This window comes from Mugil cephalus, chromosome 10 (genome assembly GCF_022458985.1).
Source record: "Mugil cephalus isolate CIBA_MC_2020 chromosome 10, CIBA_Mcephalus_1.1, whole genome shotgun sequence".
Lineage (NCBI taxonomy): Eukaryota > Metazoa > Chordata > Actinopteri > Mugiliformes > Mugilidae > Mugil > Mugil cephalus.
This window is the reverse complement of record NC_061779.1, coordinates 6,462,729-6,476,664: the sequence shown is the minus strand read 5'-3', so window position 1 is coordinate 6,476,664 and position 13,936 is coordinate 6,462,729. Positions and strand designations below refer to the sequence as shown.

The window sequence follows — 13,936 nt, the reverse complement described above, 5'->3', positions numbered from 1 at the left end:
AATGTCAGGGATTGTGAAAAATTGTGATTAAATGTATGTGACTAGTGTATGTAAACGTCTGACTTCAGCTGTAGTTAGATATTACACTTCGGCCAGTAAAGATGGAGTAATATTAAAATTCTTGTGAAAATGTGAAAGGTAAACTCGAAGGTTCCCAGGTAGGAACTATCGTTCAGCGGTTGTGTTCTACCCGACGAGTTGTACAGGTGCACATACATTCACCGTTACCTTGGCAACAACGTTTCGTTCGCTGTTGGTCACCGAGCAATAAACGATTTATTTAAACAAAATGGACATCCAGGAACTCAGTAAGTGAATGTGTGAACTCCAAGTGATTTAGATTTGTGACATTTCAGACGCGTGGAAATAAATGCTTTAAGTTTCTTATCAGTAAAATATGAAATATATCCGTCAGTTCATTTACATGTGTTTGGCTAACGTTAGCAAACCGTTAGCTAACTAGCGCTATTGACAAGTAACGGCCAAAAACTAGCCACAATCAGATTTGTGTTTTAACTTTAATATTACAGTTGTTGTAAAAGTTAACATTTAATTGCTAGTTGTTTCGTTTTACCGGTAACATGACTGAAATATCGGTAAGCAGATGTTTCGTCTCCTCTTTCTCCAGATGCCCGGAACTGTACAGAGATACCGATCATAGAAACGGTTGATATGGACGAAGAGGACTTTGCTGTTTCCAGGTGGGTTTTTTTCGCCGGTCCCAGTCTGTCAGAGGTGGGGTCTGGTCTTGATCACTATGAGACAAGTCTTCAGGCACTTGAATGATGATTTTTTTTTTTTTATCCTTGTATTCAAGATTAAAATCTCCCCTCGAGGTAGTATTTGTTAAGCCAACTACTTTAAAACAAGTTTAGGATCAATGTAGGATTCTTTATATCTATTTTCCTGCTCACAGCAATCTGAAATTATTTTTGGGTCTTAATCACTGTGTCAGTAAAGGTGTAGTCAGTCATTGAGAAATGAGAAAAAATATTTATATTTACACCCGACAGCCAAATAAAAGCACCCCCCTCCATTTTGTAGTCCATCAGAACCTCAGCCCCCAAAATATTTCTGGACACAGATTCACATTACCAAGACAATTACCTAGAAACACTGACACAGCAAATAACATAAGAAATGTTTAAGACAGTAGAAATAATACAGATCAGCGATATAGTGATCAACTATGTAACCTTGAAGGGACAGAAAATGTGTCTGTCTTTATTTTGGGACTCATACACTTTATGATGCTTTGACTTTTGTTTTTCTCCTCCTAGTTCCTCAGCTGCAGACTCGGCCTTTGATGCTGTTATCGGCTGTATAGAATACATCATCATGGGTAGGATTAGTAAAGATGCCTTTTTTTGCAGCTTTGCAGCGTGTTATTTTTATGAAAAATATATCTCAATTATACTGTTTGTGAAAGATGACTAAACTGTTGTTGAAATAGTTTTATAGTGTGAAAGTAAAACTCATATTTGTTGGGTTTAGAAAATGAAGAAATACTCACCTAATGTGATAAAAGGACATAATTTCCTGAAAATGAATTGGCTTTGGGGACATACAAGGAAACTGGGATTCAGGTTATAAAAATTCTTCAATCAGTTCAGTCAGTGAGAGAGAAATGTCCACAAGCTGTCTATATGAATTCCTATGTTGCGGCCAGCATTTACAAAACTATGATATACTTGCACAATTCAGAAACCTACACTGAGGTTAAAAAACAAATGTTTGCAAAGGGACAGAAATGTTGTGTGTTTAAGTAATTACTTTTGAAGATATGCCAGATATGTCCACTACTTTTTTCTCAGATGAGGAGTTCCAGCAGCTTCAGCAGAGCTTCATGGAGAAACACTACCTGGAGTTTGATGAGGACGATGAAAACAAACTCAGCTACACACCCATCTTCAATGAATATGTGAGTTGCCGGTGTCAGACTGTGGTTCATAAGAGCTTCCACACACAGCTACAGTTACAGTCCCTCTTCCGTTTATATAGTGAGGAATTTCGCTTAATAGAGAATCCTTAACAATATACCTATCCTTTGTGTAGGTTGGCCTGCTGGAGAAACACCTGGAGCAGCAGCTGATGGAGAGGATCCCCGGCTTTGACATGAACAACTTCATAGAGCTGCTCATGTAAGATTTGACAACACAACACAAGCTCTTTTCCAACTATTTGGTAAAACAATATGGTGTCACTGAAAGCTACCAGATAAATTATAGATGAGATGCTTTAAATGCACTTGTTTCTCCTGAGAAATCAATTTTGAAATGGACCACAAGGTGGCACTCAAGGTCCTCAATCGGTCTTCCCTGTATCTCCAGGCAGCACAAAGAGGAGGTCCCAAGTGACATCTTTGACATGTTGCTCACATTCACCGACTTCATGGCCTTCAAGGATATGTTTCTGGAGTACAGAGCTGTGAGTAGTTAGGAGAACCTCTTTATAACTAAATAAGAATCAAATTATTACTCTCAATTTCTGTTTTATGGTAGATATATTGACAAATCTCGACAGAATTTTATGTCTTAAACAGTAAATCAACACACACACTGAACAGACATATATATACTCTTTGCATTGCATTGGAATGACCTTCTATACCTCTAACACAAATGCATCAATGCACATGGTTCCCTGAGTTAATACCAGCTGTGTGAATCTGTATGTTTCTAGGAAAAGGAGGGCCGGGGTCTGGACCTGAGCCAGGAACTAGTGGTCACATCTCTGAACACTTTCGCCTCCAAACACAGTGGCTCTGCTGAATCTCAGTGACGCTCACACACACACGCACATAATCAAACACTTGAATTGCCTCTTCCTCCATATGTTCATGTGAAAATTTTGTTCATGGGCCTTGAGAAAAGTGTTCCCTTCAATATGCCGTCTGTGCACAAATGGCTCTTGATAGTCATGTTTCACAGCAAACACTCGTCCCAAGAGGGAGAGCACAGAAGGAATAAATGGTGGCACAGTTCCATTAGTTGTCCCTGTAAACTGTAACATTGCACAAGTGGAATTCAGCCATCAGTAATACACCTGTGCTGCTTCTACTGTGACAAGTCAAGATGTCACATACACATTCCTCTTAGTTTTATTGGGTGTGTGTTACGGAGGAGCCTGTAGGTAGTTGAAGATGGACTGGGAGAAACCGATCCTGATTTTACAATCATCCTCTTATTAACACTTAGTTCTGTTTAGACGTTGCATTTATTGGATCTGTCTGTTTGGAGAATTGCAATAGTTCTAGTGCTGGTGCTCATCAAATCCTTTAACAACCAGAGAGAAAGAAAACGTTAGAAAGTACTGAATGCTTTAAATATTCTGTCTTTGCCTGGTATTTATCATGAGACAGTACATCGGTAGAATTAATAATATATGTTTTTATGAAGATTTAAATGATTTGGCCCGCTTATAAATTCTTTTGGATTGAATGTTGTGCTTGTGAAAGTGTTTTTTAATGTAAATAGTGTGTGTACGAGTGTGTGTGCGTGTCTTTAATTGGTTTTTGGTACACTGTCAAATAGTTTTCTACTTGTTTCTGCAGTTTTCGTTCAAAATATGTTATTTATGTCACCAGTGGGGGAAAAATACAGTTGTTGTTGTTAAAAAAAAATATTTTCAAATAAACAATTTAAAGTTTTATGTGCTTTATTTCAAGTGCAGGGTGGAGCCCTAATGGATCATCAATGCATTATTCAAATTCTCAGTACAAAAAAAAAGAAAACCTGTTTTAAAGGCACTTACAGTACAAGAGGAGCGGTTTCATGTAAATCATAAAAATATGCTGCACACTTTACATTAGAGGAGGAGGATTAGAGGAGTCATTTATGTCCTGTAGTTACATCTTCAGAGTTTCTTTTGTCAGAGACACGTATGTCAAAGTATCTATTGCAACCAGATATACCAGCTGAAAAGCCCCTGTAAACAAAAAATACAACACAACTTGTGTTTCTTCATGTTTTTCCTTGATGGATAAGAAAAAAAAAAACATTTCTTCTTCATCTAAGTCTCTAATATCAAGTTTAAATGAGTAAGATGTAAATTCAGGGTTGGATACAGTCTTCACAGGTGTGGTCCTTCCATCACACAGCAGGAAAGATCACAGCCAGACACGTTTGTTTTAGCTACATTCAATACCTTGATAGATTCTGTCTTTGGAAACATCCTATTTTACTAAGATAATACTGCAACTGTACAGACGTATGAAAATAAGCATCATTTCATATGTGTCTTTGCAGTTTCATTCACAGCTGAGCCTACGTTAAAGGAAAAGTTACAAATACAGTCTTAGTTTTTATAGAGTTAAAAGTAAAGTTTGATATTTCTTACATTCTTGTATTTTAAATAGTTAATTAGCTTAAAGTAAAGATGGAAAACAAGGAAGGAGACAGTAAGCACAGTTCAAGACAGTAAACAAAAAGATATTATTATTATTATTATTGTCATTGAGTGGGTTATAGAGGCGCTGGGACAATTGTTTTTCCTCTTGTGTCCATTATTTATGCTAAGTGGCTGACTGAATAAGGGGGAACTAGGGGGAATTTCTCAAAATGTCAAACTATTGCTCTTTATACCATAGTGAGACATTTGATGCATGTAAGATTAATGTGAAATGTGTCATTTTAGGAGTATCTCATGTTCAGGCCTGAGTAATGTCCATTGTGTTGATGCTGCGTTGTTTAAAACAATGCGTCTGATTGAGAATGAATGTTTGGATAATCTTTGTCCAGAATACTTCTTCGCTGATTATTATCATTCCTCTAGGGTCGAGACTCAGGTTACCAGGTTCATCAGTAATAGTCAAGTGATACTGTGTTGATAGACGAGAATCCACGCTGAACTATCCTCCCCTGGAGCTGCTTCGGGAAGCTCCACGGAGCCCTAGGTCGGCACTGTGCTGGTGGCGACGCTTCCTCCGCCCTCCCTCCAGTCCTTGAAGGAGAAGAAGGCGCTGACGCCGTACGCCACGGTCACCAGGGAACCGAAGAACTGGACAGAGGGGATTGAAGGAGGGTGAGAAAAGACGGTTACACCTGTTGAATTTGTTTAGATAGCAGATAAAAGACATACGTTCACATCTACATAACAGTCAGCCACAACATTATGACCCCTAACTGGAGAAGTAAATAACACTGACCACTGACTTTTGGATCTGACATTCGTGTCACAATCACCCCATAGCACTGACAATCCTTAGCATCCCCAGCAGGATGCAGCCTAACATGGCCTCCAAATTCACTTGATCCCAAACTGATCAAGCGTCTGTGGGATGATCCAGAGGGGCCCCTCCCCTCAACCCGCAGGATCCAAAGGGCCCCCCCACTAACAAGATTTGATTGCCAGACACCACAGGACACCTGCGGGAAGACCTACACGATATCAAGTCATAATGTCATAATGTTATGGCTGATCGGCAGTCATATGACTCCTTTACCAGTAAATTCTCAGATTGTAAAATTTACTTGCCAGAGGTGGTGAAAGGTTGCTGATAAATGTGTGATTTATTATTCATGAAGACATATAATAATTGCTGTAAACCTTAGCTTAGCTGGACTTTAGTTTGTGTAAGGAACTGTTAAGCTCACCAGTGAACTCACCACCTCACTATCTTTCAATGCAACTTCAAATCTTTGCATGTGTGACTTGTGTATGATTGATTTTTTTTTATTTTTAATAGCAGTAGGGAGGAGCTAGTGGGAGTTTCGGTACAAAGTAAAAATGCACTTTTAATCACATGACAAGCCCATACTCAAGTGTATGTTGCGTGCAGCTGCCACTCCCTAATAAGCAAACATGCCTTCAGATACACACCTTGCAAAACAATGATGTCAGTGAGAAGGACAGATTGAATACACGAATGACAGACCCATTTATCACGTAGACCAAAGAGCATTTGCAGATCTATTATTAAGCGTTCTCTGTGTGTTTCTTGCACGTTTAAACGGTTTGAGGGTGTGTCATGTGTCTTACAGCAGCGGCTGCTAAATGATTGTATACGATCTGGAAGAAGCTCTCCACAGTTGCTGCGTTGGTCACAAAGGCAGTGAAATAGAGGACCGTGGCTATGCCATTGTACACCATCACCTGGAAGAAACAGAGACATTTAAGCCACATGTCATCAGTCCACAATTATTCTTCAGTCTTTCTACCTCTCCGGCTTTTCTAAATCCCGCCTCCTCATCTTATCGTTTGACTATCTTTCTATCCACCATCCTAGTTCGCCATTTTTAATTTGATCAGACCTTGACTGATTGTTGACCCTCGGTTGTAAACTTTTAAATCTAAATTTCAGTCATTCTTGTTGTTGTTGTTGTGCACAGTTTCTCAGATGCATTTAAATACCAGAAGCTGTAAATTCATAGCACGCCTAATGATTACATGCTGATCATCATCTAAAACCAACTACACAGAGAGGCTCAGAAAAAGAAAGGTTATTTTAAAGATGTTCTTTAAAGTGAACGCCTGCAAACACGTGATTTCTTGCCTGAAATAAAACAGTTTTGTTGATCACACATAGCAGGATTTTTGAGCATTAAACCTTTACATGTTTAAATGTTAAAGCACATTTAATATTTTTTTTATCCTTGTCCCCTCCTTACTATCAGGGGCCAGGGGAGGGGGGGCAGTAGTCGCTGGACGCCGAACAGGATTATGAAGAAGAGGATGGTGGTGAGGACCCACAGGGTGACGGCCACAAACATCACCCAGCCGTACGCCTTCGGCACTAACGGAATGGTGGCGGCTATCAGTGCCCAGTGGAGCAGCCCCAGAACCTAGAGGGAGGACAAAACAAGACAAGGTTACCTGTCAGGTAGGTACTGACAACTAACAACAAAACAAAACAATAAGATCACTAAAACTAGAGTATATAGACCGATCAGGCATAACATTATGACATTCCTCGTGCCTCCCAGACATGGGACATGGGCCTTCTGGGGGCCTTTAGAGTTTTTGAATTTGGGGATCAGGTCAACACCTTGTGCAGCTTTTCATGTTTTTTGAGTTGTTCCTAAACCGTTTTTGTGTTGTGTCCCAGCAGAACACTGAATGGTCAATGTTATTTTCTTCTCCTGCAAGTGGTTTTAATGTTGTGGCTGATCGGTGTAAGCCAACCGCAAGAGAAAAAATTAAATCTCTCAAAAACACTATCCAAACATGAAGTGAAGTAGGCTGAGTGAGACAAATCAGTGAGATAAATCATCTTCCCGATCAACAAATTGATCCGAAAGGCTGTGACGAGAGTTGGAATCATTTACTCAGTGAGGGACAAGAGGACACCAAACACTAGAGGGACAGAGGAGCTCAGTCTCCAGCAAACTCATTCATGGTGACCGATACAGAACTTCTTTTATTCCCTACTTTATCCAGCTGTATAACGGCTCATCTTTCTGTAACAACTGAGCTACAGTTAATGTCTCTTGTGGATCATTAAAGTCTGTCTAAGTCTAAGGACCCGGCCCAAACTCAGCAGCTCAGGTCAGAGCTAATTAACATTGATTAGCTGTTACTTTTACTAAAAAGAGATGAAGACATCAGAGTGGATGGTGGGTGGGAAGCAGGCGCCGGAAGAATTTTCTGTGCTTGTCCGGCAGAAAGACATGGATGAGGAAATTAATTTGAGGATACTAGTTGTGGTCTGCATTGCTTTCATGTGTAGTTACATGTTACACTGTAGCTCTGATACAGAAGCATCAATCTAGCTTAACATTTACATCGCTCATACAGTTTCTGACTCTTGACTCTTCTTTTAGTTGTGAATCATTTCTGGGTTCAGATATTTAATCCACTGTTATTACGTAAATGTCAACTCAAAACCTCATGTCTTTCATGGGACAGTGTCTTCCTGCCGAGCATAGTGTTGAGAAAGTGACAGTGATCAACTTTGGAAACTTCTGCTTCCTCTTTTTCTTCAGTGCATCCGTGGATTACGTCAATCCACACGGTCATTTCCTCTGATTTCAACACAGTGACACTGATATACACACCGGCTCTTAATAAATTTTTTTAAGATCTTCATCTTAATTGTCTCAAATTTGTGTCTCTTCTACTCTTTCAGGCAAAAACACCGTCCTGAGAGAAACCACACAAAGCTCCTATTCTTCTTCTTCTTCTTCTTCTTCTTTGTGCACGTCTCTCTGCTTCTGTCCCACGAGACAGAGATCACGTTTCACTTTTCACACGCCTCACGCCGACCTTTACAAAGCACCTATCTTAACAAACGCGTCTGTCCTGACCTCCTTTAAAGGGACGACAAATAACTTCCACTTCTGACCTAAATGAAACACGATGACTATTTCAGACAGGGAATCTGAATGGAACCCACCCTTGCTTACTTTATGGGCAAAGCAGCCTCAAGATAAAGGAAGTGGGTGACATTAGACGACAAAACGGTGCGATAAGGAGTACTTTGTCCTCTGGTTCAACCTTGCACTCTGACACAGTTTATACATTATGCATTTTGTAACGCAGCATGCAGGGGAGTTTATTCATTAAAAATGCAGTGGGAGACAGAAGTTTGAAACAGGACACTAATTGCTGCTCATAATATAATGATGCAGATTAAAAAGTGGTCTTTTTATGTCAATACTGTTGAAGGGCGTGGGTCGATCAAACAATGTTGTCGTCAACAACGTGACACTAGGTCACCTTTAGTGTTTGGGACGACTCATTTTCATCAACAATAACGTTTCTTGGAAAAAATTATGCGCGTTCTCAGCTCGTGAGCTCTTACTGAGAGTTAAACGGTTTACAGACAAACAGAAAGTCTGTTTTTGTGAACATTTAACCAACCTTAACTTTCTTGGGTTAAATCACTAACTCTGCATGTTAATGTTGTTTAATTTCTGTTGCTTTTACAAGTTGATTTAACATGGGAAGACGGATCCATCCAGAAATCAAGGATGCACAGAGTCTACAACACAACAACAACACAATGCTGGATGTTTTTTAACCATCATTCAAATTCACTGAGTGGGACAGCGGTACCTTTCCACAGCATCCGAGACTTTTAAAATCTTGTCATACATTGCAACTGCAAATGCGTGAAATCCTTTTTTTTTTTTTTTTTGCGAATCTGAAAGAAAGTTTTTGAAACTTGCAGTTGAGAGACGTGAGCGGTGCAGCGACAGAACGCTGTCAAAAATCACTTGACTCAAAAGCTGAAAAATGTGTTTTCAGCTTTCAAAGTGGGAGTCACTTTGGAAACGACCGTCTTATATAAGTGCAACCACACGCCCTTCAAAGTTTCCAAACAACATTTCTCCCGTTCGTGTTCAGCAGTTTTCAAATCACCACCTACAAGGTTTCAGTCCTGGAGAACAATTACACACAGTGATGCATTAGAAAGCGCTGAGAGGGCTCTAGTAGTAGTATTGAAAATGTAATATGAAATAATATTTACAGACTTTAATATTTTAATTTCAGACTTGCAAAACTTAAAAAGGATTTAAATTTCAAGTGTTCCCACTTGAATTTCGATTTTAATTTGTTTATTTATTAGGGTTTTTTTTCTTGCAGTCTTCAGCTATATGGCTAAAAGAGTAGCAGAGAGAATGAAAGGAAAGGACAGCGGTGAGACCAGTGATGCTGTCTGGTTTAGAGACAGCATCCCTGAAGGGAACAGCTGAAAGAAAAAGAAGACCGTAAATTCTACTGAACACACTAGTTCAATTAGTTTTCTTCTCCATCCTCACAAATGCTGGAGACTGCATGTGATCAACTGAGTCCCAAACACCAAACAGCAAAGTTAGCAACCAGCTGGTGGACAGAATGGAGCATTTAGCAGCTAAAGATACAGACTTTTCCTTCAAGAGCCATTGGAGACCAGACGAAGGCCAACAGCTGACTGAATATTGGACTTAGATTCATCGGAGCAAAGTGCTAGGTTTACAGTATTGTATTGATTTCCAGCCATTCATTCATTATCTGTTATCGCTTAAGTCTGTTGAAGGGTTGGAGTCTGTCCAAGCTATCATTTGGAAAAAGGCAGGGCACACCCTGGAAAGAAAGACAAACAACCATCCTCACAGGAATGAAGAAGAAGTAGAGCGCTTTAAATATTATTATTGTTGTTATTGTTGTTATTATTTAGCAGAGGAGGAATAAAACATTGAATAATGACGTATTAATGCTGACGAGGGGTGGGGCCAGATAAGCGTGTTGCTTACCCTCACTCCTTTTCACCAGTAATCTTATCTTTTTTCAATTGTACATGCATTTCATGCATTTCTTTTCTTTTGAATGTTTGAAATAAATAAAACTAAACTAAACTTAATTTAGAATCACCACTTAACCTAACAAGCATGTCTTTGGACTGAGGGAGGAAACCACAGATTTAAACCGTCTGTTGTGCACTGTGTCCAGCAAAAAAAAAAAAAAAAAAAAAATCTATTCATTTATTAATACATGTTTAAAGTTCAAGCAAAAAGACTTGAGCAATAGTTTATGGCCTGGCTTTTATTGCCACCACTACAACCTGTTAAGCTTCATTGTGTTTTATGATTCCGGTTCGACTTTTACTTCTTATTAACCTTTGGTCGATGTACTCGTTTAAAACATCACACGACTGGTTCTGCAAGACAACTCACGTTAACAATGTGCCACTAATGTGACATTAAAAATTAAATGAGGTGCCGTCAAGTTAGTTTAGTATTATTGGCCTCGCTCACACGGGAGCAGCCGTGCACACAGACGTTTGAACATTTGGGCTGAAAAGGCGTGATCCGTGTGTGCCGTGTACAAGGTAAATGTTGAAACATGCTAAATGAGGTCTATCACATCCGGCCCCCAGTGTCCAAATAAAGTGCCACACCTCATAAACTACTGCTGAAGTCTTGTTCTTACTACTACAACACCATGAGGTGTCGTTAAAAGCTGCTAAGGAATGGAGAGGCGATAAATATTTAACAGATTTTATGGAGTGTTAACATTAACAGCAGTGCTTCTGTCCGTTCAGACTGAGCTGTTGTCGCTGCAGGTTAAGAGTAATAACGGGATGTTTAAAGGAGGACTACCCCAGGGGACAAAGATCTCCCGCTGATGTCACATGTCTTCTGTTTAGACAGAGTCTAGTGCAAATATGTCTCTGAAGGGGGGTATGGTTGGATTGCCCTGAGGCTCAGCACTGATGTCACTTCTGCCTTCCGCCCGGTGCTTCCTCTCACAATCAAATATTATCTTGCAAAATGTACCGATGTACAGTACATACAGAACCCACAAACGCCTTATCAGTTTCATTTTCAGGCGTCAGCTCAGTGTCCGCTCCTCACACGATGACTGCATAAATGTCCCGGTGCACACCGCCAAGCAAAACAGCTCCGGTAATTATCCTGTTGATGGATAACCAGTGGAATTTATGACGCGCGATCTGGAACTTAACGATATTTAAATTCGGTGTCAACTTTTTAAGAGAGCAGATATACAAATATATTCACCTAGGGCTGCTTTAATGTGGGGAGTTTATCAGACAGTGTGGTTTCCCTTTAACTCTTCCTCCACAATGAATATCTGTATTTAGAAAACTCGTCCATCTCTATTTTGCTAACCCTAAATCGCCCAGAATATCAGATACTGCCATTTTATTCAAGTAACATTTGACTTAAAATGGAGACAAATGAAATCCAAAAGTGCAAAACAAGAGAAAAGTATGGTCAGTAAAGAGGAGGATTATTATTTGTCTCTTCATTGCCTGAAGCTTTTTATATTGCTCCACCGTGCACCATCCTGCAGAAGCGAAGTCTCTCCAGAGCACTAAACATCTATCAATCAACAGCTCAAGTTTGTCCCCACAGTAAAGGCTCGGTTTGCTTAAAACCACCGCTAATTCAGGAACAGTGTGTGGGCATTTGTGATCCCTTTTTAAAAAGAACAGGGTTTTATGTGACGTGATGTTTTCATAGGATTTGAGGACGATAAGTTGAAAAAGCAAAGAGACAGAGCAGAAAAACATTTCTCCTGGATGACAGGAGTGAGCGGTGGCTCTGTTACGTACTATTTCCACCAGCATGAGGATGGCCGAGACGCTTCGGATGAACATCATGTCCACGCTGATCCTGGCAGACACCCCCTGGTGCTGGGAGCTGTGGGAGTGGGGGGAGCTGGTCTCCGTGGAAACCTTGGACGGGAAGTCCGCCATGATCCCTGAATCCGGGCCGGGGTGATGGGTGTCAACAACAGCAACAAAGTCCTTAAAGACTGGGGGTCGGTCACAGAACAGATACTCCCGACGGGGGCTTCTTCCACAGGTTTTACTCCTCAAAAACAAAAACAAAAAAAAAAAAATGAAATGACTAAAAAACCCCTGCAAATCTCCACGGTAGTTGTAAAAACACAAATATGAAGTAAAACGCTGCTGCATAAATTTGCAATAAAATAAAAGTGAACAAACTGAAGAAAAACAGTTCAAGAGGAGGTTAAAGTTTCAGATATCCAGCCGACAATGCCTCCACCTGCACAGGTGTCTAACGGTGTTGGTGGAGACGAAGGGAGTCTCTTTACACCTCCCTCCCTCCCTCTTTCACACGCACCCACACACATATTGAGCGTTTCGTCATCTTATCTCCCTCTGCATCAGTGTCTTCGTGCTGCACCTCCCATATGGACTCAGGGCCCATATGACACACGCAGACGCACGCGCCCTGTTTGTCAGGTGCAGATGGGCTGTGCATACGTCCTTCACCTGCGTCGTGATAAGGAGGGAGGGGGGGGATACTACTGTGCTTTGTTTAATAAATGACACATTATCTGAAAGGACCCTGTAAATATTTAACTTCAAAACTCTAAATCCTATAAAACTCTAGTTCAAACCAGCGGTGAGGGAGAACTTTGTTAGCCGCTATTAACAATTTTATTGGGTTTGGATGAGTTGGATCCAATATATACAAGATAAAAGGCATAAAGCAATGACTGGTAATCACACATATTCATCCTTTAGGAATGTGGTGACACAAACAAACCTTATAATATAACAGACTGGGGTTTGTAGGACTGTTTAATTGTGTCGTGTTGTTCTTGGCTCGGGCCTAAAATTAAAGTAAGCTTTGAGTGTTTAATTCAGTTCAGCTTAACAGCTCCACAAGCTGCATCCTTCCGAAATGATCGCACAGTTTAATTACACCGTTTCAACGCAGACTTAACATTTTAACATTGACGAAGGGGAATGCAGTGCACTGTTGTTATATCAGAACGTTATTTGTGCTTTTAGATGCATCTCGTTGTGTGTGTACCTGTAATACATGCAGAGACAGCAACGTTGAATCTAATCTATTCCGTCTGCAAATACACTCTACAGCACTAAACGTGCATTTGTCTACAGCTGAAGCTTGTCCCCACAATAAAGATACAGTTTGCTTCTGTTTGATGGTCATTTACTTATCAGTGCCCAACTGATGCAGGAACACTGAGTGGGTATTTCTGAATATATATATATTTATTTATTTATGTCTTTGGTTGGATACATTCTGCATCTGCTCACTCAGTCGCAACCTGTTTGTGGTAAACTTCCTCAGGAATGACTGAAACGAGGCTGCCAGTCAGAGAAGAGAATAACAGAGAAAAATAAGTGACAGAGCAGAGAAGGAAAAAACAGAGCTCTTGTTGTGTTTATTCATGTAGTGACAATGCAGTTGAATCTAATTTGTCTTCACTAACTTACTGATTTGTGTGAAGAAAAAAAAACTTGATGTCAGAAGTGGGATTCGAACCCACGCCTCCAGGGGAGACTGCGACCTGAACGCAGCGCCTTAGACCGCTCGGCCATCCTGACTGAGAGAGCTCCCCCTGCCGGCTCTAAACAGACCAAACTGACACATACGTCAGTGCAAAATGCATGTACTCTGTTCTGAGCAAACCAAAACATTTCCGTTTGCTACCTGGTACATTTACTCTTCTCATATATAAGTTATTTGTCCCTGCAGGGATCGACACCCCG

General features: G+C 40.3%; 2 protein-coding genes and 1 non-coding gene across 3 annotated transcripts; 1 reads left to right on the top strand and 2 right to left on the bottom strand.

Moving 5' to 3' along the window:
• Window positions 1-176: 176 nt before the first annotated feature.
• LOC125015343 (ADP-ribosylation factor-like 2 binding protein) lies at window positions 177-3,649 on the top strand. The gene is made up of 7 exons (XM_047597107.1): window positions 177-308; window positions 629-701; window positions 1,281-1,342; window positions 1,815-1,921; window positions 2,056-2,141; window positions 2,331-2,427; window positions 2,683-3,649. The coding sequence occupies exons 1-7, from the start codon at window positions 290-292 to the stop codon at window positions 2,779-2,781; spliced, it is 543 nt and encodes a 180-aa protein (XP_047453063.1). The 5' UTR covers window positions 177-289; the 3' UTR covers window positions 2,782-3,649.
• LOC125015342 (plasmolipin) lies at window positions 3,640-12,595 on the bottom strand. Its single transcript, XM_047597106.1, has 4 exons — window positions 11,999-12,595; window positions 6,609-6,782; window positions 5,980-6,093; window positions 3,640-4,998 (listed from the first exon to the last, which is right to left on the bottom strand). The coding sequence occupies exons 1-4, from the start codon at window positions 12,362-12,364 to the stop codon at window positions 4,891-4,893; spliced, it is 762 nt and encodes a 253-aa protein (XP_047453062.1). The 5' UTR covers window positions 12,365-12,595; the 3' UTR covers window positions 3,640-4,890.
• Window positions 12,596-13,688: 1,093 nt separating this feature from the next.
• Window positions 13,689-13,771, bottom strand: trnal-cag. The gene has a single exon. It is a non-coding gene; the product is annotated as a tRNA-Leu (tRNA).
• Between the last annotated feature and the right edge of the window lie 165 nt (window positions 13,772-13,936).

Coding starts and splice junctions, on each gene's coding strand:
- LOC125015343 (XM_047597107.1), top strand. Junction 1,343..1,814: donor TATAGAATACATCATCATGG/GTAGGATTAGTA, acceptor CTTTTTTCTCAG/ATGAGGAGTTCCAGCAGCTT. Junction 2,428..2,682: donor TGTTTCTGGAGTACAGAGCT/GTGAGTAGTTAG, acceptor GTATGTTTCTAG/GAAAAGGAGGGCCGGGGTCT.
- LOC125015342 (XM_047597106.1), bottom strand. CDS start 12,364: ATGCAGCAGCGTTTTACTTCATATTTGTGTTTTTACAACTACCGTGGA. Junction 6,783..11,998: donor TCCTCATGCTGGTGGAAATA/GTACGTAACAGA, acceptor TCCTCCCTCTAG/GTTCTGGGGCTGCTCCACTG. Junction 6,094..6,608: donor CCCTCCCCTGGCCCCTGATA/GTAAGGAGGGGA, acceptor TGTTTCTTCCAG/GTGATGGTGTACAATGGCAT.